The following is a 25,662-nucleotide window of genomic DNA, read 5'->3' as shown; positions in this document are numbered from 1 at the left end:
AATGTGGTTTACAGAATGAGTTCTAGGACAGAGCTACACAGAGAAACCCTGTCTCAAAAAATCAAAACAAAACCCCCAAAAACTTTAAGTAATAAATTACCCCAGGCTCACAAGTTCCTTACAAGGATAAAAAAAAAAAAACAACCCAGGCGGTGGTGACGTACACCTTTAATCCCAGCACTTGGGAGGTAGAGGCAGGCAGATTTCTGAGTTTGAGGCCAGCCTGGTCTACAGAGTGAGTTTCAGGACAGCCAGAGCTACACAGAGAAACCCTGTCTCGAAAAATAAAACAAAACAAACAAACAACAACAACAACAACACAAAGTGGGTTATCGCTCTTAATCCTGAATAATCCCAACACTCAGTAGGCAGAGGCAGGAAGATTGCTTCCAGTTCATAGTATCAAGGCAGTGTGGACTACACAGAGATGTCCTGTCTCAAAAACAAAAGGTAAAAAAACCAACCACAATATATATGGAATCCTACACACTCAGCAGGCTCCTGCTGGAGGATCTAGGGTTCAAGACCAACCTGGATTACATAAGGCTCTATCTAAAAAACAAAAGTATTCAATTACAGAAGCTGTCTCAAATTTACTTAAGCTGTAATCAAAGCCACTTCACCCGAGTCCCCTAAAATCCACCCCTTTTTAAATATTTCAGCATCTTTTCAAACATCCTCTGGACATTCAGCTAGAGTACACAATTTCAAGTTAGTAAAATTCAGGTCATTTGATTAAAAAATTAGACAAATAGGCTAGACATTGGGCTGGGAGTATAAGCCACATGGCCTACTTATATGTGATATCCTGTGTTCAAGTCTCAGCACCAAAAGGAGGCTCTGATCTGCTCATAATGTGAGTCAGATATGATGGTGAAAGGGGCATTCTTGATAGAATGGCATTCATGTAACAGCAGTATGCTTGACTTAGCAGGAAGCTAGGCATGGTGGCATACACCTATAATCTCAGCACTTGAGAGGCTGGGCAGGATTTCAAATTCAAGACCAGCCTGGAGCATGGTGCATGCCTTTAATCCCAACTCTTGAGAGGCAGAGGCAGACAGATCTCCATGAGTTTGAGGCAAGAGGTGTGTATGTGGTCTACAGAGCAAGTTCTAGGACAGCCAAGCTACACAGTGCAACCCTATTTCCGGGGCAATAGCACTGAGAGAGGGGCAATAAATAAGCCACAAAAAGTCGGCAGGAGAAAGAACACAGAGTGTTCTCTCCTTTACAAATGTTTGCAAACATTTTCAAAAAGGGGAAACTATTCATGAGACGAATGGAAGGGTATGGCTCTTCTAGCTAGAGGAACCTAGCAAGAACTAGTGGAGAGATTGGTTGTGCCAGCTAGCCCTCTACAGGGCCAGAGCCTCAAGCCAAGTTTGTCTGTTCTGAGATTGGGTCACTATGTAGTTCTTGATGGCCTGGAACTCTCTGTGTAGGATCGGGCTGCCCTTAAAATGTGCCTGCTTTTACCTCCCAAGAGCTAGGACTAAAGCTATGCGCCACCACACTGGGTACAGGCTAGGACTAAAGCTATGCGCCACCACACTGGGTACAGCTAGGACTAAAGCTATGCGCCACCACACTGGGTACAGGCTAGGACTAAAGCTATGCGCCACCACACTGGGTACAGGCTAGGACTAAAGCTATGCGCCACCACACTGGGTACAGGCTAGGACTCCAGGAGGACACCGGGATACTGCACCAAAGTACGTTTCCATTTCCCTTCGGAGAGCTTCCATTTCCCCAAACCCACTCTCCAGAGGGCTCCCCACCACCGGCTCCAACACCTTGAGACCCATTTTTCCAGACTCACCAGCTCAGTTACAAGTGGTGACTTTCTGTTTATTGCTCAAAAACAAGAACTCAGAAGCAAATAAAGGAGGAGATAGTGTAGGCGGGGAGACGCGGGGAAGGGATGGGTTTGGCCCACCTCTCCCTTCATCCTCCTCACCCTCCAAGGCCCAGCAGCAGTCAGGCATCTGGGGGTAGGGAGCCTTCATGGCCATGGGGATAGTAGAGCTGGGGGACAGTTCTTGAGTCGGGCCCTGGCCTGGAGGAGCCCCAAGAGTTGCAAGGGGCTGAGTTCCCTTCCCTGGGTCCAGAAATCAGTAGAGTAGGGGATGGAAGGCCCCTTGTTTGGCAACTAAGAAGAGGCGGCTTTGGGCATCAGGATGCTGGTTTATTTACTGTAGGGTCTCCAGGGCCATCAAAGCCCCCTCATGGATTGGGGAGACTATTTACACAGCAGGGGGTGAGGGGAGCCAGAGACCAGGTCCTATGCTGCTCACTGCCCAGAACGATGAGAGAACAGGGAGGTCCTGGGTCCTGCAGACTGAGATTTGGGGCTCAGATGGAAACTTCATACTCCCTCGTATCCTGAGGACAGAAAGAGCAGATAAGTCAGAGTCAGTCAGCGGTGAAGAGGCATCCACAAGAAGGGGGAAGACATATTTGTCTTGAGTCTGGTGGTACCAACCTGTAATCCTAACTACTAGGGAGGTAGAGGCAGGAAGATCACAATTCAAAGCTGGCCTGGGCTATAAAAGTAGTTCAAGGCCAGACTGAAAAATTTAAACCCTGTCTCAAAAAGAGGACTGGAAAGCCAGGCATGATGATACACACACCTTTAATCCCAGCACTTGGAGGCAGAAACAGGTGGGTCTGTGAATTTGAGGCCAGCCTGGTTTATAGAGAGTTCCAGACCTGCTAGTGCTATAGAGTCTTGTCTCAAAATACAAAAGAGAATGAGACATTGAAAATATTTGACTTTACATAAGGCACTAAATTCAATCTCTAGTACCACATACACTCTCAAAAATAACTTTATTATTTTGAGACAGGGTTTCTCTTTTTTTTGGTTTTTCAAGACAGGGTTTCGCTGTGTAGCCCAGGATGTCCTGGAACTCACTCTGTAGACCAGGCTGGCCTCAAACTCAGAAATCTACCTGCCTCTGCCTCTCATGTGCTGGGATTAAAAGCGTGCGCCACCACTGCCCAGTCTCTGAGGGCACTTTATGTACTTGATTTACTGACATACAGTCAGGCAAACACCCATACACATAAAACAATTTTAAAACTTTTAGAAACTATTTTTCAGTAAAGATTCTCAGTCAGATGGGGTGGTGTACACTTTAAACCCAAACATACAGGAGGCAGAGGCAGGCAGATCTCTGAGAGTCCCATGACAACCTGGTCTACATAGTGAGTTCCAGGGTAGCAGGCCTACATAGTGAGACCTTGTCTAAAAAAAAAAAATAAAACCTTATATAAAAAAAAAAAAAAAAAAAAAAAAGGCAAGCAAGCTTCCTGGGTAGAATCTAGCATGCACATATGCTATAGTATCTTAAGATGACAAAGATAAGAATTTCTGAAATGTCTTGAACAATTGGAAGATCTGGAGGTTGGGCCTAAGCGCCTACTATGGATCAGCGCTGTCTCCTGTAGATGGGTTCCGGTTCTCCAGTTTGCTATAGCCCTGTTAGTCCCTACTGTCTACACACAGCTTGCTTTGGTATGGTCATGGCTTTTGTGGGCAGCTGAGTTTGAAATCAGGGACTTTGGAGGAAGACTGTGAAGTCCTGAGGCTAGACAGAGAGATGAGGTGTCCCATGGGGAGGGGAGGGACTCACCCCCGCTTCGTACAGTGGGTTGCTGAAGTCTGACTCCACGGTAATGGGACTGTAGGAGTGAGAACCAGAGAAGCCAAAGAGGGATTTTCCTTGTAGCCTGGGAAAGGTAGAGGAGAACGTTCTTATTATGTGTGCGTCCTTGAACCCCCTTACCTACTCCCATGCCAGGTAAGCCACCCGCCCTGGCCAGTACTCAAGAGTAGGGTACTTACTTAGTGTAGTATATGTAAACGCCAATGCCAAGGACAATGACCAAGCCCAGGGGCAACAGGATGGCCAAAGCGAGATTCCCACCCTCCAGCTGCCGTGATGGGTCTGTAGTCTGGGTCACTGGGGAGGGAGGAAGAATAGCAAATGAACCAAGGCTGTGCCCACTCCTGGGCTCTCCCAGCCTCCTGCCCTGGGGCCTGAACCCTTGACTTCACCCCTCCGGGGCCTGGCCTCCTGCCCCCAGCCTTGACCTCGCCCTCCCCGCCTGGCCAGGCCTGGTCTCCACCTGCACCCTCACTGACCTTCCAGTTTTCGGTTGTCCAGGAGTTCCTCATAGGCCACTGCAGGGAGAGGAGGGGGAGGGGACGGGGTCTGAGCCAGGGAGGGAAGGAGACTGAGGAAAGGGCCAGAGCCCGGTGGGGCGAGGCTGGGCTGCACAGCCTGGTTCTCTGCCCTCTGTTCAATCTAAACTTGTCTTTCCCTGAGTGTGTGGAGGCCATGGAAGACTGATGGGTCAAGGCCTGTCCTCTTCTTTCAAACCACTAGAGGTTCAAGGTTCCTGGACAGTCTCAGCCAGCCAGCTTCAGAATTTCTCACTGAGAGCAAAACTCTCCCTTTGTAGAGAGAGCAGGGGACCTCTAAACCAAGGCTCTCACTACATCCCTTGATCATTCTGAGACCTCAAATCTCCCCAGGTTTTCCAGTCATGCCTATAAGGATGAGAGCCCACAAGAAAGGCACTCAGCAGGGTCAGCCATTCTTCTTGAATTCTCTACCCAACTTTTCTAGCCCTGTCACTCCCCATATATGATATGCCCCTCCTGCCCTGTCTGCCCAGGCACCTTTGCAGAGTGGGGGCTGGCTGGTCCACTGGGAGGGGTGACCGGGTACACAGGTGATGGTGACCTCGCCGATGAGTTCAAAGCCCTCATAGCAGAAGAAGCGTAGTGACTCGCCAGCTTGGTAGTGATGCTTGTACAGTGTCTGGTAACCATTCTCAGGAACACCGGGGTTCAGGCATGGCTCGTACTTTACTGCAGGGAGCACATCAGCCACATACCCACTTAGATACTAAGCAGGCCCAGTCTGGATTCCCCGGTCTGCCCTTCCTGGGGTGTTCCCAAACTTACAGGCGCACTTGGGGACCCGATCACTCCACTTGGGTGTGCCTGTGTCCCGACTGTAGCAGGTGAGCACAGCTGCTCCCTCTAGGCTGTACCCTGGCAGACATCGATACTGGACGTGGGAGCCCACAGGAAAACCGGCATCTGAGGCAGTCCGGTGGCCATTGGTGATCTCGCCAGGGTCAGCACAAGTCATGACTGGTAACAGGACAGACAGGTTAGGGGTTGCCAAGATCTTAGAAGATTGCCTGGAAACAGGGCTCACAGAGGCCTGAGCTTCTGCCATCTCCTCCAAACAGCCCTGTCCTCTGAAAATCCCTTAGAAGGGTACAGATTATGAGTCAGAAACACTTCAAGGTCAATTGGTTTGAACCTGATGGTGCAATGCACTTTGAAACTAAAGGAAGGACTATGTGCTCAAAACCAGCCTGGGCTACATAGCAAGTTCCAGAACAGGACACATAATGAGACCCTGAGGCTGGGGAAAAAACAGTGTGTTTTATATTTCTTTTGAAAACAGGATAAATGAGGCAAACCTGGCCCCTGTATTCAGGTAAAATTAAAAATATTTAATCAATATATCAGAGCATATTAACTGAAGCCCGGCACTGTCCTTCACATGACAGATCATTCTCTCTCTTTTTTGTTTTGTTTGTTTTTTTGTTTTTTTGTTTTCGAGACAGGGTTTCTCTGTGTAGCCCTGGCTGTCCTGGAACTCACTCTGTAGACTAGGCTGGCCTTGAACTCATATAAACCTGTGCTAGACACCCGATAGATACTTAATCCTGATTCTCCTGAGAGATCAATGTCACTGCCATCTTTCTTGTGGCCCAGGACTTGGTATTTAGCCAAGCTGGAACCTGCCAGGATCACAGCTTTGGAGCACTGAATAGATCCTGACACTTGAGTCTCAACTCAGCATCAGACTTAGGGTGTAGCAATTTTCTAAGGCTAGCCTAGGCTAGGTAACCTGACTACTTGGCCTACTCAGGACCACTGTTTTGTGAATCGTACCAGGGATGAGGTGCTATGCCCGCTACACAGTCTTCCTTGTGTCTAGCCCAAATCTGGCTTTCTGAAACTCCTTCCCATTCATTCACTCCACCACTGCAACCTCCCTGGGGGCTCTTTGCAAGAACTACAGTGGAAGCCGGGGCGGTGGTGGCACATGCCTTTAATCCTAGCACTTGGGAGGCAGAGGCAGCCAGATCTCTGAGTTCAAGGCCAGCCTGGTCTACAGAGTAAGTTCTAGGACAGCCAGGGCTACACAGAGAATGCCTGTCTAGAAAAAATAATCAGTGGGGGAGAACTAAAACCAATCTTTGTGTCAGTTTCCTCAAATTTATTTTATTTTTGCTTTTTTCAAGACAGGGTTTCTCTGTGTAGCCCTGGCTGTCCTGGAACTCACTCTGTAGACCAGGCTGGCCTCGAATTCAGAGACCTTCCTGCTAGGAGGATTAAAGGCATGTGCCACCATCATCTAGCTAATTTCTCCAAATTTAAAGAGACAAAGATACTACTTCATTTTGCTGTTTGCTTTATTTTATTCGTTTTTGTTTGTTTCTTTGTTGTTGTGGTTGTTTTGGTTTTGGTGTTTTGATTGAGATAGATCTTACTAATTTAGCCCTGGCTGGACTTAAACTCATGGAAATCCTTCAGTTTCATCCCTCACCCCCATCCCTGGGTCCTTGGGCTTTTCAGACATGGTCAGCTTTTAACTCATGATCTTTTCTGTCTCAGCTCCCCAAGTGCTGGGGGTGGTTTTTGTTTTGTTTTTGTTTGTTTGTTTGTTTGTTTTTTGGTTTTTCGAGACAGGGTTTCTCTGTGTAGCCCTGGCTGTCCTAGAACTCACTCTGTAGACCAGGCTGGCCTTGAACTCAGAAATCCAGAAATCTGCCTGCCTCTGCCTCCCAAGTGCTGGGATTAAAGGTCTGCGCCACCACTGCCGCCCAACCTTTCTTTTAAAAGTAAACAAAGCATCCAAGCTCCTGTAAGCCTCTCCTCCTCTGAAGCCAATATGCCCCATCCCTGCGTGAATGGAGCCACAATCTTGCTACAGTGCAGCTGCACGCTCAGAGCTGTGGCTTAACTGTTTCCGCGCACCAGGCGCTGTGTAAAATGCTGCCTCTGCTCTGCACCCCGCTCACTCCTACTTCATCCACGGGAGAGTCAAAGCTCAGAGTGTTTAGTACTGTAGCCCAGGTCATTCCCTGTTACGACTGTGTAACGTGCCTGGTTGCTCCTGTATCTCTCTTCCTTCCAGGTTTGAATCCATCAAGGTAGGAAAGAGCCAGAAACCTGTCCTATAACCACAACCCAAACCGGGCTTTAGTGACCGCATTAAAACAAACCAGGTCCACTGACAAGCGTTGATTCTAACAGAGTGACTTCCCACAGAGTCAGCTTTTGGGGAACTGCGAGTTTGGTTGAAGCTTGGAAGAGAAATAAGAGTTGATGGGGGAGAGCCCAGCCGCAATTAGGCTGAACCCTATAGGGGAGGGGCTCAAACCTGGCAGGGTGGAGTCAGGAGTGGAAGGGGCTGGACCTTGATGAAGAACAAACAAACAAACCAAACAAAAACGGTGGAATACAGGATGAAAGGGAAGAAAGAAGCCTGAGCTAAAGGCAGGATTCGTGTGCGTGCGTATGCGTGCGTGTGCATGTATTTGTGTATGTTTCAAGACTATCTGGGACCTAAAGGTCATAGGGGTTGAGCCTGAAGACTCAGGCAGAATTCAGGGCAAAAAGAAGGAATCCAGGAGAGACAGGAAAGGGTGGAGCCAGAGCCCAAGCACAGGTTTAGAGGTGGGGCCCTACTCACTCTTTTGGCAGGCAGGTGGCGCCGCGCTCCAGGACAGGTCCCATTGGCAGGTGAGGATGTCTGATCCCAGTAGTTCATAGCCAGGCTCGCATTGGTAAGTGAGTACTGTGCCCCGGATAAGGTCTCCGTGGGATGCTGTCCTCCAGCCCCACTCAGGAGGTGGCAGCTCCGGGCAGGTATCATTTCTCGGGACCTCTGCAGAGAAGATGGAATGCCCTTCCAGCTTCAGAGGACCTCGCGCTGGTACCCCTTCCCTGCAAGATCCCTGGCCATCCAGACCTCTTTCCCTTCCGTACCTTTGAAATGTAACACGAAACCCTGGCCTAGGCCCGGATTTGGGGGCCCAGGGGGTGCCTGAAACTGCAGGGTGAGATCAGGTCCAGAGGAGAGGAGGCGGCGGCGTGGCTGAGGCCCCCGCAGTTGGGCCAGAACTCGAGCGCTTGGACCATCCCCGTCGAACAGTGTTAGCATATCCCCTTCGCGAACATTCAAGCTGCAGTGAGGGGGACAATTAGGGCAACTACGACTAACCCATCTCATCCCATTCTACCCAACTCGCTCAATCTTAACTACATCTGGCCTGAATCCCTCTTTTCAGTTTTGACCAGTGTAGGGTCTCCTCCAGGTTTCAGAGGTGGGCTGGTTCCTCCCTACTCCTGCTTCCTAATCTTCAACCCTGCACATTACTAGCTCCACCCACTCTCCAGCCTGTCTTTCACCCCATGCCCTGGCCAAATCTAGCTTGATCAATAATAAACCATCGCCCTTCCACACTCGGATGCTGGATTCTGCCTGTTTATCTGCTCTGGGTCCCTGTCCACTCTCCTTTTCTCCACTCATGTGACCACCTGATACCAAATAAGCTACTGACTTGCACCTGCTGACTTTGGGGCCGGGGTCCCTTTGCTCAAGAAGCCATGTTAGCTGCACACACACACACACACACACACACACACACACGGAGGGGGGAGGGCAGGGTATAACTAAGTGGTAGAGCATTTGAGAGCAGACCCTCCAGACCTGCAGCAGCCCTTGAAGAGGGCTGTACTACCTCTTTACTTGGCTTTATTCTCCAAGTGACTTGAACCTAGGTCTCCCACCTCTGTCCTGTACCCTCTTGATGTCCTCTTTCAGAACACCATGTATCCAAGGAATCCTGTGTGAGCTCAGAAGAGCCAGTTGGACTCAGAATGCAGGCTAATGCCCTCTCACTCATATCAGATAGAGCCCACATCTGTCGCACGTGGTACCATGACCCAAACATACATTTCAACTTGGAGCAAGATGCGCTTCTCTTCCTGGACATGCAGGCCCCACACGCAGTCTTGGCCAGGGCTATAACTCTGGGGCCAGTCGGGAGAGAGTACCACACCAGCTGGCTCAGACAGCTCCCCTCCACACATGGCTAGGGAAGAAGTGTCAGGTTCAGAACCCACGTGGGCATGTGTTCTCCATTCACCAGTCCTCATTGTTCTTGTCAGTATGCATGAGGCCATCTCAACCTTGCCATATCCAGGTTTTAATATGGTTGTTTCTCTAGCCCTGCCCTCAGTTAACCCCACCCACTTTCCAGCTTACTCACCACCCAATCCACACTCAGCCCAAATCTAGTTCTAGCTTTAGAAGCCTTTTGGGTCTGAGCCTGAATTCATAACAAGTCCAGAAATTAGTTCCCCAAGAAAGCAGCCTCCGAAGGGGCAGAGCTTTACCCAGGCTTTGGGTTTATATGTCTTAATGTTCATTCAGATCTCCTGCTCAATGCCTTCCTGGGGGTCCCAACTCCAGGGGCCGTCTTCCATAGGCTGAAGGGCTCTGTGGCATGAGAAGGCTTACCCTTGCAGGCTGGCTCTGTGTCATTCCAGTGGGGTTCAGTGGGATCCACACATTCTATAGCATTAGGGGGCCCTGGTGGCTCCAGAGCATATCCTGGGAGGCATGAGAAGGTGGCCAGTGCCCCTGGGCGGTACTCAGGATCTGTAGTGGTCACGTTGCCATGTGCCAGGAAAGGGGGGAAGCAGCGGTCCTCCTCAAAGGCTAGAGAGGAGTTGGTCACAAACACTAAGCATTAGACAGGTCTCAGGAACTCATGTTGAGCATTTAGAATGAATTTGGGTGTTTCTAGGCCCCTCATGGGTTGTTTGTTTGTTTTGGTATCTAGAGATGGGGGTCTTGCTATACAGTTCAGGCTGACCTTGAATTTGAGATCTTCCTTCCTCAGCCTTCCAAGTGGCTGCTGGGACCATGCACCTGCGCCAACCACCATTTAGAGTTAGCACCGTAGTACTAACCAAGTACTAACCACCGTTCTACAGTCAAGGACATCTTCAGACAAAAAGCCACCTGCCCAGGGTCAGCTAGGGGGCAACTACAGAAGCAGAGCTACAATCCTGAACAATTAGTTCTCATCCACAGACTTTTGGCTTTGGAAACAGCAAGGGGCCTGGGAAGGGGTGCTTCTGGCAAGCAGGCTTGCGTGGGTGTGTTCTAGCCCCAGAAATAACAGTTGGGTTTTGATCATCCACGCTGTTGCTGGAATCCAAAACTGCAGCTAGCGCAGAAGCTGCTCAACATCTACGGAGGACCAAATCAGCCAGATGAACATCTCATCTCTAGAGTGATTTTTCCATCTGATTGTATCTTATCTACAAAACTACCTATGATGCAGGGAAAGATGCTGAAGCTCACAGCGCAGCAGTGGCCTACTTGGATGAGCAGATAAGAATTCTCACTGAAACACAGAGAGCTCCTAAGCACTTTCAGAACTGATCACGTTCTGGGTTTCTGCAGATTCGCTAGTGCATTTTGTATTACTTAACCTGACAAGGCATCCTGTGCAAACCCTGGCCGTATCCCAGAGCCAATCCCACTTTATTCGTGAGCTATCCAAAACTACGTCCTTCTAATTGGAACACTTCCTTTCATTGCCTCTTTCTTTGTTTCTGAGACAGGGTTTCTCTGTGTAGCCCTGGCTGTCCTGGAACTCACTCTGTAGACCAGGCTGGCCTCGAACTCAGAAATCCGCCTGCCTCTGCCTTCCAAGTGCTGGGATTAAAGGTGTGCACCACCACTGCCCGGCATAGTTTCCCTATTCTCATTAGATGGAACATGCTTTCCTTAGTTCTAGTCCATGAGGTTGGTTAGAACTAACCAGAGACAGCCATGCCATTCAAACCTGCCAATCATAATACTGCCTGGCTTAACCAGACTTAGTCAAGTCAATGAGAACCATTTATGGAATTGTTGCCTGACTCTCACCAGCCTTTCCTTTCCTTTCCTTTCCTTTCCTCTCCTCGCCTCTCCTCTCCTCTCCTCTCCTCTCCTCTCCTCTCCTCGCCTCGCCTCGCCTCGCCTCGCCTCGCCTCGCCTCGCCTCGCCTCGCCTCGCCTTGCCTTTCCTTGCCTTTCCTTGCCTTTCCTTGCCTTTCCTTGCCTTGCCTTTCCTTGCCTTTCCTTTCCTGATGGCATTAAGTAAAGTAATAATAGTCTGTAAGAGTGTAGCTAGGTCCACTACATAGGGAAAGCCTCCATGCCAGTGAAGCCACTGCACAGTAAAAAAAACTAAGAGACAGACAACTGCCCACTTGGCTGTATACTGGATCCAGCCATATCTGAAATTGAATAAGAAGATATTACTTGGAATAAAAAGATATCCCTGTGAAGGCATCCCTGTCAGGTATCAGAGACCAACCACAAAGATGAGCATGAGGGAGTGTGTGCTTGGGACTATTTGTTGTGTGAGGAAGAGGAAATGGTGTGGAGTTGGGCACGGTCAGGAAGGGAGACTATTACCTTCAAATCGGAGGCTGAGCAGCAGGGGGTTGGCTGGTGTCTCTGAAAGCAGTTCTACGTAGAGGGACTGAGCGTCACTGATGAGCCCGCGCTCAGGGACGTCGTCCATGTCAGAGTCGTAAATCACAGGGGACAGGGGGCTTCCCCCTGAGCGCACCATCAGCCTGAGATGGACAGAAGGGCGGCAGGCACATTTTCCCCTTGGAAGCTGCTGTCCTGGCTTATCTTTGTAGCTGCTGTTATCCAATACTAACCCATACCATGCATTCTTTTAAGCCCTAATGTATTTGCTCTTGTTTGATCTTTACAGGGACTCTTGAGTCACACACTGTTTTTAAGCCCTCATTTTATAGGTGAGGATACAGAAGCACAGAGTGTACACTCTAAAGCAACAAAGAAGAATGAGGAAAATGAGAGCACATACATACTTTTATAGTGTTTATCACGTCCTAGGCACCACTTCTATGCTCTACATATCTTAATGCTTTTATTAAGTGTTTGGAAGGGTGCTGTCTCCGTTCTACCAATGAGAACTGAGATGCTTCCAGGCACACTGAGGCATCTAAGGTTGCACAGCTGCACTCTCTGAGAAGGTTATGACAAAACTCGGTTGGACACCTCATCCAGTGTATCTGACTCCCTGCTGAAGTCTCCTAGCTTTCCCAGGATGGGGACCTCCGACCCAAAGCCCAGATTCTCACCGGTCATTGTCCTCATCCAGTGAGACTCTCTCAAAGTGCAGGTGCAGCCGGCGTCCTTCAGCTGCTTCAATGACCCAGCGGCAGGTGAGGTTGGGCCCTGCAGCTCCCCCAGGCTCAGGGGACACAATGCGACCCAGTGTGGCATTGTGGATGGTGCCACCACAAGATGCTGTGGGCATAGAGAGAACAGGAAGGCTTCAGCCCTTTCTCAGGCCTAATTCTAGAGCTTAGTGGGTACTGGCCAGGGATAGCCTCTGCCCTTTGCATTTAGCAGAGAGACAGGACCTTCTCTAGGCTGCTGCCTAGCTTGGAATAGAAGCCTATGCATCAAACTGCTAAAATGAAGCCTCTGGAGAGGTGGGCACCTTGAGCTTAGGAGCCTCAAAATTGAAACTCTCAGATGAGAAGCTTTGAAGGTAGGAATCCCTAGAATGTAAGCATTTTAAGCTTGGTGGATAGGTTGCAGAATGAAGATCTTAGGACCAAGAGCTACCAGCCAGGAACCTCAAACATAGCTCAGTGAAGTGGCAGATTCTCCAAAGAAAGGGGATCTACAAGTGGTAACGGAATGGCAAACACCAAGTAGGGCATCCCAAGATGAAGCCCAGACAAGATTGGAGGTTCTCTAAAGATGGAGACCATCACAGTAGAGATCTCTAGGGTAGACCCTGGTACGGGGGCTCTGCAACTAAAAACTTCAAGATGGATTATGGTGATTTCCAAGCTCACCCCCAGCCCCTAGCCAGACAAAAGTCCTGCAATGAGAGACTCACCTGTGCAGCTAGGAGGTTCACCAGTCCAGGCTGGCCGGGTGCCATTGAGGCAGATGAGGGTCTCTTCACCCTGCAGCTGGTATCCTGAGTCACAGTGGAAGGTGGCAGTGCCCCCAGGATGCAAGTCTGTCACGCTCACATCTCCATGGGCTGGCCGGGGTGGGAATCCGCAGCTCAAAAGGTATGCTGGACAGGTCAAAGAAGAGGAAGAGGGGCCGTTGTCCCACAGTGAGTTCTCATACCCACCCCTTGGTACTTCTGTCAATCCCTCCATCCCCTCTTCCCAGGGAACAAACAGGCTCCATGCTGGAGTACACACTGAAGAAAAGAGACTCCTTACGTTGGTTCACTGCCTCATGAAGAGGCAACATCGACGGTGCTTATCTCTGACCTTTGCCATTTAGCCTGCTTTGGCCATTTATAGATAAACGTTATTTTAGAGCCCAGTCTTATTGGTTGTGGACCTCAAATAAATCAATTGAGCACCCGATGTCTATCAGCAGTAATAACAAATGGCATCTGCAGAGAGAGTTCACTTTCCAACTCACTTTACACAGTTTCAGAGGTGGGCGGAGAGAGAACGCATGACCCACTTTCTAGAGGTGGATGCTGAGGCTCTCACTTGTGAAATGCTTTGTAGCATTTTCTTTCACAATCTTTCTGGTATGGAGGTACACACAGCCTTCCGGCAGGCCAGATACAAGAAACTGCTTCAGGAATGTTAAGACCCTGTTATCCAGCACCTCTGAAAGATCCCCTGGTGGGAATGGAGTGCTCCAGAATAACTCTGCTTTTCTTGAGCAGTTGGTTTGTTGATCTCTTGCACTGAGTACTATACAATCTCCCCCTTTCTCTGACTTCCTTAAACCTCAAATTAGGATTTTCTCTCCTAGCAACAGTGACCAGTTCATCCACATTCAAGTCATTTTGTCCTCTGATAATCATGTCCTGGTGCCATTTCCCCTCTACGCACTCTGCACAATTGCACCACTTACATTCTTTTTCAAAGCCTCTTGAAATTATTTTGTTATGGGGAGTGGGTAAGGTGGAACTTGGTTTTGAAACATGGTTTTGTTATATAGCCCGGGTTAGCCTCAATTTCTTAACACTCCTGCCTCAGCTTTTAGAGAATCTCACTGCCATTTTCAGTTTCCAAGGCTGTGTCTTGTAGGGGGCACAGGCCAGTTCTAGTCAGCAGAAGGCTTTGTCTTTCCTACCTCTGGAACATTCTTTGACTCTGTCAGAAGCCTATCCTCTCCACATTTCAAAAGCCATCAAGCATTTATCTAGCTGTGGGGATAGACAGAAACAAAATAAACCCACACCTTGCCTTTCCAGAGTCCCCAGTATACTAAGACTAGCAGACATAAAAACAGCTATCTAAAATACAGCAGGTTGGGTAAATGCCAACCCTCTGTGGCCAATAGAGCCAAAGCTGAATGTTTTAGCTTGATATTCTAGTCCCTTCCCAGCCAGGTCCAGCCAGTCCTTAAGTTGGTACTCAGCTCCTGAGGCTCCACACCCAGTCTGTGACTCCTTCCTATCTCACGGTCTTTTCTTCTCCCCTCTGCTGATAGAATTAAATCTAGGACATTGTAAATGTTAGGCGAATGCTCCCCCATGAACTATACCCCTAGCCCTTGTGATTTTAGTTTTGTTTGTGAGACAGGTGCTGACTATGTAGTCTTGGCTAGCCTGGAACTCTCTATGTAGACCAGGTAGATTTTGAACTCACAGAAACTATCTGTCTCTGCCTTTGCCTCCTAAGTACAAGGATTAAAGGCATGCACCATTGACATCTAGCTACCCTTTGATTATTTTTGAGACAAGATCTCACTATGTAATCCAGGCTAGCTTTGAACTCGTGTATCTCCCGCTTCAGCACTCAGAGAGCTAGAATTACATGCATGCACCATCATAGACAGACCATCTCCGCATTTTTTCCCATTCCTGTGCTTTTACATGTAAGGCTTTCTGGTAGATTTCTGATCTTTGGAAGAGTAAGTTAAGTACCACTCCTTCCAGGAAACCTTCTAGACTTTCCCTGTTCCCATAAGATCTCACCCATGTTCGATTCTGTATATGTCATATATAGAAAACAATATATATATATATATATGTATATATATATATGTCATTTTCTCATCACATTATCTATTATCTGTTACCACTATGAGACTGAAACAAAGCCTAAGCAGGCTGATCTCACACTGGGAAGGGGTATCTTTCATTAATTTCAATAATTCATACCAATAATGGGATTGGCCTAAAATCTAAATAAAAACATTAAATGCAGCATTGGAATGTAACTTAGTGATATCTAGCTCTGAATTAACCAGGCCTATAATCCAAGCACTGGGGAGGGAATGGTAGGAGGATCAGAAGTTCAAGGCTAGACTTGGCTACATAGTCAGTTCCAGGCCAGTCTAGATTACATGAGACCGTGTCTCAAAACAAACAATACAAGGCATCAAAGGACTTTCTGTCCAAGGGGACTGATGCCAATCACCCCCACCCTCACTGTAGGAATGACTATGGGGCAGAGACTTGGTCATCTGGTTTCTGATCCTCAATAAAGTTTCAGGTGCCTGAGAAATCCATGCAACCTCAAACCTTCTCTCTCCTCTGAGAGGCAGAGCTGACTTGGCCCTGTCTGCATGAGAAGCAGTGGCTGGGTGAAGGACTTTGCACATGGAATTTGCTAGACTTAGGCTGGCACTCTAGACATGAGGTCACAGTTAGAGCAGATTAAGGAGGGTTTTAACAGTGCCTCTGCCCCAAGAATGCCTGCAGGAGCTTCAAATAAGGGAAAACCAAGGCAGGTAACAAAGTCCCCTTTATGAAACAGCCCTGCTCCTCTCGATGTTCCACTTAGCCCAGGAGTCCTAGTTTTGATGCCCTAGGGAAATGATTGCTTAAAGGAGCCAGTGGGTAGCTTATTTTTCCATCTGATGTCTAGCATCTCAAGGCATGCATGCTTTGACTCCGACAACCAGGTCCCTGGCACCAAGTACAAGCTCTAGCTCACTGGTCTCTCCTACAGGCCTGGTGGTAGGAGCTTCTGCCTTGAACAATTGACCCTCAGGGCATGAGGAAGGGACAGCCGCTGCAACCTTAATAAGATGCACATGTTATCTGGGAAGAAGAGGGAAGTACATGGAGCCCAGGGACAGTGGCTCCTATCTCTAACAGCACATGAAAAAACTTTGCAGAGGACAGCATTGTCTGGAATGGGGATACTGGCAAAGTCCCTTAGCTCATGCCACATGTACTCGTGCTAGAAAATACATGTGCACTATGGAAAGCCACTCCCCCACACACACATAGGCTAGCATCGATCACATGTGTAGCGTGTCTGTGTGTGGATACATCAAACATTCCCCCTACTGCCCTGGAAGTCAGAAGGAGTTGCCAAAACTGCAAACCTAAGAGTCACTTTCCTGCTCGAGCTGTCCAACGCCTTGCATCTGCAGATTAAGGCACCCTGAGCTCCCCTCGGCCTCCCTGCCTGCTTTCCAGGGCGGTCTTCCTAGTCACTCTTCATCCACTGCCATCTCTGCTTTGGCCATGGGGCACTGGCTGATGTTGCTGAGGTTTTTACTGTGCTCCAGAGCCTATTTTAAATACTCCACAGATACTAACTCACCTCATCATCCTAGTTACATGTCACGGTGAGTATTCTAACTTCTTTTTTTTAAAGATTATATTTTTATTTATTTTATGTATATGAATACACTGTCATGGTTTTCAGGCACACCAGAAGAAGGTATTGAATCCCATTACAGATGGTTGTGAGCCACCACACGGTTGGTGGGAATTGAACTCAGGACCTCTGAAAGAGCAGTCAGTGCTCTTAACCATTGAGCCACCTCTCCAGCCCCGAGTATTCTAACTTCTGCTTTTCAGATGGAGCCACGAGGCACAGAAGGGTGAAATAAACTGCCCCGGGTCACACGATGCAGACGGCCCTACCTTCCACTTCACCTTTCTAAGGGCTCCATTTTCTCTCCTCCCTGGGACTCGGAATGTGCTCTTCCAATCCATTCCAGTTGCTTCTTTCTCTTTCTTCCTCCCACCCTTCCCCTGGCCAGCTCATCCTGTAGGTCTCTTCTTAGTCACCACCTCCTCTAAGAAGCCTTTCCTATATTCCTTAGAAAAACACTGGTCCCTTTGATTCTTGCTCCCCTGGCCTCTCCTCCGTCATAGTCCTGACTGACTGACGTCACCATTCAAATTACTATCTGTTTTTACCCAGATCTTCAGCTCCTTAAAGACAGACATAGAGTGAGCTTAATCATCGTTTTCCCCAAGGCAAACACAGAGCCTGGTGTGAAGTAGGCACTCAGTAAGAATTCACTGAATGGAATAAGTGACTGGCTACTTGGATTCAGTCACCTGCATTGACAGATTCAGGAATGTGTGAGAAAATGTGCATGTGTGTCTTTTGAGGGTCCTTCCCCCACAGGGTCCCAAGCAGGAGGAAGATTCTCTTAGAATCCTGAGTTAGAAGGATTCTGGAGATGTCTTCTGTACCCTAGGTGGCTCTTGTCCCTCTAATGGCACTTCAGACTCCTCACCCTGATAGTGAATCCTGAAGCCATTGCCCCTTGGAACCCGAGGACTCTGGAAGTGCAGGAGCAGCCGGTTTGTTGGGCTCCGAAGCACCTGTCCTTCTCCCAGCATGGAGGAATTGGCCAGGAGTCTGGGGGCCAGGCCTGGAGACCCCCCACCAGCCAGCACCAGGAGCTCTTCCTCCTGAGACAGGTTGAGTGTCTGCACCTAGAGAAGCCAGATAAAGAGAGGCCAGGGCACGTCAGCAGGGGGAGGGGTTACAGGACCACCTAAGCCCCCACCCTCCGGTAAACCACACATGTTGCAGAAGAGTTTTGAGATCGTCTAAGTCAGAAAACAGGTTCACCGATTCCCAGACCAGACTTAGTCATACTCAATGGGCACCACAGGAAAGTACCTGAATCTCAATGCCATATCCAGGGTAGACATGGATGCTGTAGGTGCAATCCAGGAGCTCCACAGAGCGGCTGGCACTGCTCCCCAAGTCCGGAGACTCCACAAACCCTTCGCCCTCCGAGATGTTGTTATTGCACAGAACTAAAGAGATGTAAGTGGCTGGGACTGCGAGGTCCTGTGTGATGCCCTCCCAGTCAAGCATCTTCAGTGCTGGCCTGTATCCCCACCACCCTTCACCATCTTTATCCAGTGCTCCCATTCTACCTCTACTGAGACTTTCCTTCACCAACTACAATGTGGATGGAAGCCCACAGAAGAGCCCTTGGATTACCCCTCTCTGACCTGTACCTAAATCTCGTTCCACATGATCCAAGCAACTTTCTCCCATCCAGACCCACATGGGATTATCCATGCCCTTTCCATCACCTCACCTGGACTGGTGACAGTAGTGGTGACAGTTGTTGTGGTGATGATGGTGGTGGTGGTTTCCTCCTCTCCTCCCTCAGGCCTGAGGGGTGGGACTGGGGAGGCGGGGCCAGGTGGGGGCGGGGCTGTAGTTCCAGGGGGCGGGGTCAGCAGTTCTGGCGCGGTGGGGCCTGCCCCCCTGACCCCCTTAGAGGTGACAGCTGTCGTCAGAGGCCCTGTCCCTGGCTCAGTGGCACGTGGCAGGGAGGGTGCTGCAAGAGTCTGGCCGGCTGGAGGGGTGGCTAGTGTGGGGTCTGGGTCAGATCCTGAGATAGTTTAAGGGTAGTCAGCACACAGGAGCAGCAAATTGGCCCATGGGGGTGGGGAACAGCTTAGAAGGAAACACCCCAAAGCCTCCCCACAGGGCACAGGCCCCCACTTCCCCTTACCCACCCAGGCTCCCCACATTCTCTCAACATTTTGCAGCTAAAGCTCCCTTTCTCTTCCCACCACTGCCTTGACAGCCCCCTTGAGCCTCTCCCCACCCCCAGATCTGGCTCTCGATCCTGCCTACTCTCTCTCTCTTCTCTGTCTAGCTCTCTCTGGAGCTTTTCTCTGCTTAGCATTCTTATTGCTGTCTGGTTTTATGATCCTAGATCAACTGCTAGTTGTCTGTCACTCTCTGTCTTGCCATTTTTGTGACTGGTTGTCTGAATTCACATCTCTCTCTCTGGATACATGACCTCTTGACTGTTCATCATTTTGTCCCTGTCTCTGGTTCTGTCGAGGGCCAGCTTTGACTCTTTCTCAGCTCGCCTCAGCTGATTTTCATTGGCTTCCTAGGGGTCTCTCCCACTGAACTCTCTCCACCTGCCTTCCCTCTAGCCAGGCACTCCATCTCTCAGAAACATAGCCTTTCTTTCCACTTTTATGCCATGTTGTGGGCCTCACCCGGCAAGAAGCCGATCTCTGGGCCCTTCTGCAGCAAAGCCCCATGGAGCAGCTCAGCCAGGTCCTCAGAGGTCACTGTGGGAGTCTCACTTCCAGGCTCTGGCCTCATCTCATCCTCCTTCAGGGGCAGACCTAGGAGGGGAAGTCCTGTGAGCCTCTCCATTCCTCTACATCCTGTCCTTATCTGGAGAGAGTTTTATTTTCCCCCAGAGCACATCTTATCAGACACTCAAAGGGTCCCAGGCTGGGCTAAGAGCCGAGATCAGAGGAGTCGTTCCAACCTGCCCTCTCCCTCATAGAGTTTCAGCCAGCTCCTGGTCTCTAGGCCTTCCATGAGAACCTTAGTTAGTACTAACCCTGAACAGCTCTAGCAGGGTGTGCAGAACCTGGCCTTTGGGACTCCTTTCTATTTCTCCCCAGTGAAGCCCTCCCCCAATCCCAAAACTCTGAGGAGAGTCTGAGGTCTGAGAGTCTGAGAGTACCTCCCAGACCTTGCTTCTGCAGTGCCAGCTTTCTCTCTGGGTTTCTGCCTCTGCAGACAGCCTGTCTCTCTCTCTCTCTCTCTCTCTCTCTCTCTCTCTCTCTCTCTCTCTCTCTCTCTCTCTCTCTCCTCTCTGCAGTCTTTGCAGCCTCTGCTGCCTTTTCTAGACTCAGGCTGGGGATGAGGGTAGAGTCAGGGATTGAATATCCCTGCTTGTGTTCTTCTGTCTTTGTCCATATGTCCAAGAACATTTGTGTGTACAGCGCCTGGCATCTCTCCCAGCACCTCCATCTCCCACCCAGGTACCCTGCCTGCTTCTACCGCCTCCGCAGAAATCCACCCAACTTCCCCCAGCTCATCTCGAATTTAACCCCTAAGATACAACTAAAAGCTTTTCTTATTCATTTCTCTATCTCCTTAATATCAGGAGTTCAAGGGCTCCACGTACCAGTCAGAGAGCCTTGGCTTGCCCCTTCCCAGTCAACTGTGCCCCTCCCCTCCCCCACAAGCTCGGAAGACTCAATATCTTCAGAGAAAGAAGGTAGAGGGCCCATGAGAACCTTCCCAGGGCCCACCCCCACATGTCCTTACCCTCAATCCAGACACAGCTCAGCAGAATTAGGAACAGCAGCTGGGAAGGTGGCGGGTGCTGGGCCTTGGGAGTCCCCATGGCGACTCACCCTAATTTTTCTCCTCTGTGGCTCTTCTGAATAATCTAACTGTCACTTTCCCTCCGCGTCCTTTTATCTTTTCCTTTAATTTTGCTTTTCTGCTAAGGGTCAGCAAAGGAAGACAATTTTTCTTCCTTTGGGATGGAGGAGCAGAATTGGCCTAGGGGTTGCTTGGAGTCCGCCCCCTTTTGCTCAATCTTTATCCTTTGCTCTGCGATCTACGGCAAAGGGGGGCGCGGCTCCCGCTGCGGGGGGTGGGGCCGAGAGGGCCGAAGGTTATCCCCTTGTTCGGGCGCTTGGGCCCATCGGAATGGATAGCTAGCTAGCTGGGGGAAGTGGGAGGGGTAAGGCAGCTTCCGGGGGTCCAGGGTGGGTAGGCTTGAGGATCCAGAGGGCCCTTATGGGGTTCAACTGAGGCTTATCACGGAGAGGAAGAGGGAAGGGGTTGCGGAACCAGGGAAGCTGAAGCTCGGCCACTGGAACTGCGGGAGGGAGAAGCTAAGAAAGGTGTCAAGCCCACGTCAGATCCTGGGGACGGGCGAAGGGAGGGGCCTGGGATTTATTCTCTGATGAGGGAGGAGGAAGTGCAGATGGAAGAAGGAGGGATCCCGAGCCAGGACCGTAATCTGCACTCCGAGGCCCCTAGGGGAGCGGAAGGAAACTCTGGTCCCAGTAGTAATTAGGTTCCCTCCCGGCGCCATTCCAGAACATCTGGTATCTCTGCACCTGATCTTCCTAAGGTGCCGAGAGTGGGCACAGCTTGGTTCACGTCTTCCTAGCCTGTCCAGTATGTCCTCTGTCCACACCCGGACCTCCCAAGGGCCTTCACTATGCCCTTTACAGAAGCTCTGGTGGGATGGGCTAGCCCCTCCCGCAGGAAAAAGGGGAGTATCCAGGTTTATAAGGAATCTGAGGGGTACGTGTTGAGACTCCCTCCTCCAGCAGGCGACTTGACAGGGGCCTGCACCCCAGCGGCTACCACCGGTGATCTGGCTTTGCCTCTCAGCAAGCGGGCGCCCTTTCAGCACCTCGGCGCACGGACAGCTCCTGGCCCCGCCTACGAGGCGGGCCTTGAAGCCGGTGATTGGCTGAAGCTGCTTCGCGAACCCGTGTCTCGTTCAGGGCTGGCTCTGGCGTAGCCAAGCCAGGGGAAAGGGGAGTCACAGGCCAACCTCTCCAGGGACCCGCAGGCCCACGGCCGGACTCGCAGTACAAGAGCATCCGCCTCACGCGCGGGTTGGGCCCTCGCCCCGCCCCCGAGTCTGTCCCGCCCTTCTTTTCGCATTGCGGGGCGGCTGGAGGTTGGCACTGTGCCTCTGTACCCCACGTGGCGCTCGGTCAGGGCTGGGGGAGGGGGTCTGGAGAGGCAAATTCAGAGAGAAATCTTCCCCCCTCCAACCCCCTTGCAGGGCTGAGCTGCGGCTGCCTCTGGGAGGGGTCCTGGGTAGCTAAGCAGAGAGGGCTGCGGGAAGGAGTGACGTCAGGGTGAGTGGGCGCCCAAGAAGGGGTGTGTAGGAGATCGGGAATTGGAGAGGAAGGACTCGACCCGGTCGAGGGAGAAGACAGGTTAAGGGGAGAGGAAAGAGGAAAGAGAAAGAGCGGCTCTAGACTGGGGCTGCGAGCCAGGTAGAGTAGGGACCGCTGTTGTCAGGGGAAGCTAGAAGAAAAAGAAGGGGTAGATAAGGAAAGGGGGGCTGGAGTGGAGGGAGGAGAAAGGAGCCGAGACTGGGAGACTGAGGGTGGAGAGAGGGGAAAGGAAGAGGAGACTGTGGGAAGGAGAAAGGAGAGGAGGGCCACAGAAGGTAGAGAGGACTAGAGCAATCTCAGAGTGGAGACAAATAGAAAAGGAAGGGGAGAGAGAACTAGAGGCAAGTGAGGGAAAGGTCTGTTGGATCCTGTAGGAGGAGTGAACAGGAGGAGGGATGTGGCAGGGAGGGAATCAGGAAGCAGTCATTGAGGGGTCAGGTGGAGAACTGGGGGGACCAGGAAGCTGGGGTCTGCAAGATGCAGCAGGCCTCTTGGCCAGGGCTTCTTTGCCTATCATGTTTCCATGGCCACTGCCCCTAGGCTCTTCAGCTCTTACAGTGCTCCTCGGAGCACTCACTTCTCTGTTCCTTTGGTACTGCTACCGCCTGGGCTCCCAAGACATGCAGGCCCTGGGGGCTGGGAGCCGGGCTGGAGGTGTTAGTGGTATACCTGATGTATGTTCTCAGACTGGCCCAAGGGGCCCTGGGGATCCTGGGGAAGGACACAGGGCAGAAGGTCTAGTGAGCAGGCGGCTTCGGGCCTATGCCAGGCGTTACTCCTGGGCTGGGATGGGCAGAGTGAGGCGGGCAGCTCAGGGAGGCTCTGGCCTCACAGGAGGGACAGGGGTCCTGGGCATTCAGCGCCCTGGCTTACTTTTCCTACCAGACCTGCCTTCGTCCCCCTTTGTGCCACGTGATGCCCAGAGGCATGATGTGGAGCTCCTACAGAGCAGCTTCCCCGCCATTTTGCGGGACTTCGGGGCTGTGAGCTGGGACTTCTCAGGAACTACCCCTCTGCCTCGGGGCTGGTCCCCACCCCTGGCCCCTGGGTGCTACCAGCTTCTGCTGTACCAAGCAGGCCGGTGCCAACCCAGCAACTGCCGGCGGTGCCCAGGAGCCTATCGGGCACTGAGGGGGCTGCGGAGCTTCATGAGTGCCAATACCTTCGGCAATGCTGGCTTTTCCGTTCTACTGCCTGGGGCCCGGCTTGAAAGCCGCTGTGGACCCACCAATGCTCGGGTTAGATGCCATCTGGGTAAGTATAGCCTGCCTACAAACGCTCCGTATTTCCTACTTCACCACCTCTTCTCTGACATTGGGTCTTTCTGCACTACAGTTCCTATCATGCCTCTCTTCTCAGAATCTTCCCCAACCAGATCTCCTGAGTTCCGCTTTCACACAAACTATCCAGTCAGTGGCGGCTTGCATGGTGTTCCACGCAGACTCTTACTCTTCGTCTCCAACCACTCTCTCCCCTTTTAATTTAAAGGAAATCCTCACTGAACTGTAAGTGGTCAGTGTTACTTGCCCTAAAGAGAAAATACTCAGAAAATCAAATTTAAATTGTAAAAAGAGACAGCCTTGAGGAAGGCATGGTCGTGCATAACTGTAATCTCAGCCCCTGGGAGACTGAGGCAAGGATCCCAAGTTTGAGGCACGCCTGGGTCTTATTTCTTTTTTATTTAGTGTAGGGAGTATAGTGACATAATCTACAGGACAGGGTGTCTCACTATGTATGTGGCCTGGAACTAGAGACCAGTTGGCCTCAAACTCACTGAGATCTACCTCTCTCTTCCTCCCGAGTGCTGGGATTGAAGGTGTGTACAGTAGGTAGCCTACTTTATTTAGGCTTCTTCACTGATAAGCAACAATGTTAGTGGGGTTTTCAACAGCACCAACCCGAGGTTTCCTTTCTAATATTCTAAAGATTGAAAGGAAATCAGAGAAGAAGTAAATATTATGACTTCGGCTTATCCTAAATCTTTGTGCTGCCAGCTGGATGTGTCTTGTGCTTTGCACAATACTTTTCCTACCAGACCCACCTTCACCTCCCGTTGTGCCACGTGACCCCAGAGGCATGACAGGGAGCTCCTAGAGGGCAGCTTCTCCTATAAAGCAGCTTCCCTGCCAATTTACAGGACTTGAGCTGGGAGCTGGGACTTCCCAGGGACTACCCCTCTGCCTCAGGGCTGGTCCCCAACCCTGGTCCCTGGGTGAAGGCTTTCTGGCTGCTCCTTGCAGATACTCTGCACATGTTGGATTTTCAACCTTAGTAATGGTGAGAAAACTACCCAGTCTTAAGACTTTTCCAGATGCCACTTTTTGGAATGTCTTGGTTATTTTCTCAGCACACTCGACTGGGGTCCTGGAGTCAGACTGGAGCCATTAGAGAAGTGCCCAGTACACAGATTCTGGAACTGAACTGGACTAAACTAAAAGCACAGGAGGAGATTGCTCAGGGGAGCTTTTTTTCCAAATGACAGACATGCTTCCCACAGTAAGACTTCCCAGTGTCTTAGCATCCTTCAGACCGCACTATGTGTTGAATGTACTCCAGCCATCTTTGAGAAGACCACAGAATCTGGCCTGTGAGGCCCATTGAGCAGGCAGGCCCCCTGAACACTGGCAAGAAAGGTGGATGCCCATTCTCTCCTCACAGGCCTGAAGATCCCTCCTGGTTGTGAGCTGGTTGTTGGTGGTGAGCCCCAGTGCTGGGCTGAAGGGCACTGCCTCCTGGTGGATGACTCCTTCCTGCACACAGTGGCTCATAATGGTAATAGCATTCACAGTATGTTGGGTTGGGGGACTAAAGAGCTGAGGAATTCCAGCCAATCTTCTCTCACCAGCACCATTTTGGGACTGCACAGCCTTGGGCAAGTCACAGCTCCTCCAACCACCTGGGGGGCATCTGCCTTTTTACCAGGTGACTGCATGTGAGCTAGGGCCATCAGCTAGACTATCTACACCCCTGTCCTCTGACTGTGGGACCTCAGGCATTTACTTAACCTCATCATGTCTGTCAGTATAAAATGTACTCATTTTAGGCACACAGAGTTATCACTGTAAATGCCAGGTATGGTGACACTCAGGAGGCTGAGCCAGGAGGATGGTGAGTTCAAGGGCTGGGCTACATGATGAGACCCTGACTTAAATGAACAAATATAATGCTGGTGAGGGCCTGCTACTGACTTTTGCTTTCCTCAGTATATGATATGAATTCTGGCACAGAAGTTCTTGTATCAGCTGCTGTCTCCATCCCTATGTGCCTTAGGATCCCCTGAAGATGGACCTCGAGTAGTCTTCATTGTAGACCTCTGGCACCCTAACGTGGCTGGGGCTGAACGCCAAGCTCTTGACTTTGTCTTCGCACCAGACCCTTGAAAGAAGCTGTTCTCTTCGCACCTGAGCTGGAGTGATGCTGCACTCAAGGACAGCTTGAGTGGAGGTCAGGACCTCTTCTCCACTGTGAGGGGCAGGAAGGTGTGACTTACTCAGCCAGCATTGAATACAAATTCTGAATCCTCTCTTAAGTCCTGATTCTTTCCTTCCTAGTTACCAATCCCAGGCTAGGGCTTGGGGCAAGGGGCTCATGTTTCTACCACATT

General features: G+C 50.5%; 2 protein-coding genes across 10 annotated transcripts; one reads left to right on the top strand and one right to left on the bottom strand.

Annotated features, from left to right (window-relative positions):
• Window positions 1–1,830: 1,830 nt before the first annotated feature.
• Window positions 1,831–21,426, bottom strand: Sez6l2 (seizure related 6 homolog like 2). Of its 7 annotated transcripts, none has more exons than XM_028775131.1 (18): window positions 20,452–21,426; window positions 19,380–19,511; window positions 18,455–18,754; window positions 18,025–18,164; window positions 17,633–17,834; window positions 13,056–13,241; window positions 12,283–12,451; window positions 11,582–11,745; window positions 9,627–9,827; window positions 9,060–9,198; window positions 8,090–8,286; window positions 7,794–7,988; window positions 4,979–5,170; window positions 4,691–4,882; window positions 4,151–4,189; window positions 3,851–3,968; window positions 3,639–3,735; window positions 1,831–2,385 (listed from the first exon to the last, which is right to left on the bottom strand). In XM_028775131.1, the coding sequence occupies exons 1-18, from the start codon at window positions 20,528–20,530 to the stop codon at window positions 2,356–2,358; spliced, it is 2,772 nt and encodes a 923-aa protein (XP_028630964.1). In that variant the 5' UTR covers window positions 20,531–21,426; the 3' UTR covers window positions 1,831–2,355. The 7 variants fall into 7 exon arrangements, with proteins under 7 accessions (XP_028630964.1, XP_028630967.1, XP_028630968.1 ...); XM_028775134.1 differs by having other exon boundaries at window positions 18,455–18,574; window positions 20,452–21,037; XM_028775135.1 differs by having other exon boundaries at window positions 18,455–18,544; window positions 20,452–20,792.
• Window positions 21,427–21,991: 565 nt separating this feature from the next.
• On the top strand, window positions 21,992–25,581 carry Asphd1 (aspartate beta-hydroxylase domain containing 1). 3 transcript variants are annotated; one of them, XM_028775176.1, is made up of 4 exons: window positions 21,992–22,016; window positions 23,136–23,312; window positions 24,717–24,830; window positions 25,329–25,581. In XM_028775176.1, the coding sequence occupies exons 2-4, from the start codon at window positions 23,207–23,209 to the stop codon at window positions 25,436–25,438; spliced, it is 330 nt and encodes a 109-aa protein (XP_028631009.1). In that variant the 5' UTR covers window positions 21,992–22,016; window positions 23,136–23,206; the 3' UTR covers window positions 25,439–25,581. The 3 variants fall into 3 exon arrangements, with proteins under 3 accessions (XP_028631009.1, XP_028631008.1, XP_028631007.1); XM_028775175.1 differs by having other exon boundaries at window positions 22,944–23,312; XM_028775174.1 differs by lacking the exon at window positions 21,992–22,016 and having other exon boundaries at window positions 22,426–23,312.
• Window positions 25,582–25,662: the final 81 nt, after the last annotated feature.

The sequence above is a fragment of the Grammomys surdaster genome, unplaced genomic scaffold, assembly GCF_004785775.1.
Source record: "Grammomys surdaster isolate TR1022 unplaced genomic scaffold, NIH_TR_1.0 253, whole genome shotgun sequence".
NCBI classification, from domain to species: domain Eukaryota; kingdom Metazoa; phylum Chordata; class Mammalia; order Rodentia; family Muridae; genus Grammomys; species Grammomys surdaster.
The sequence above is the reverse complement of the archived record's forward strand: the minus strand, read 5'-3'. Positions and strand labels throughout refer to the sequence as shown.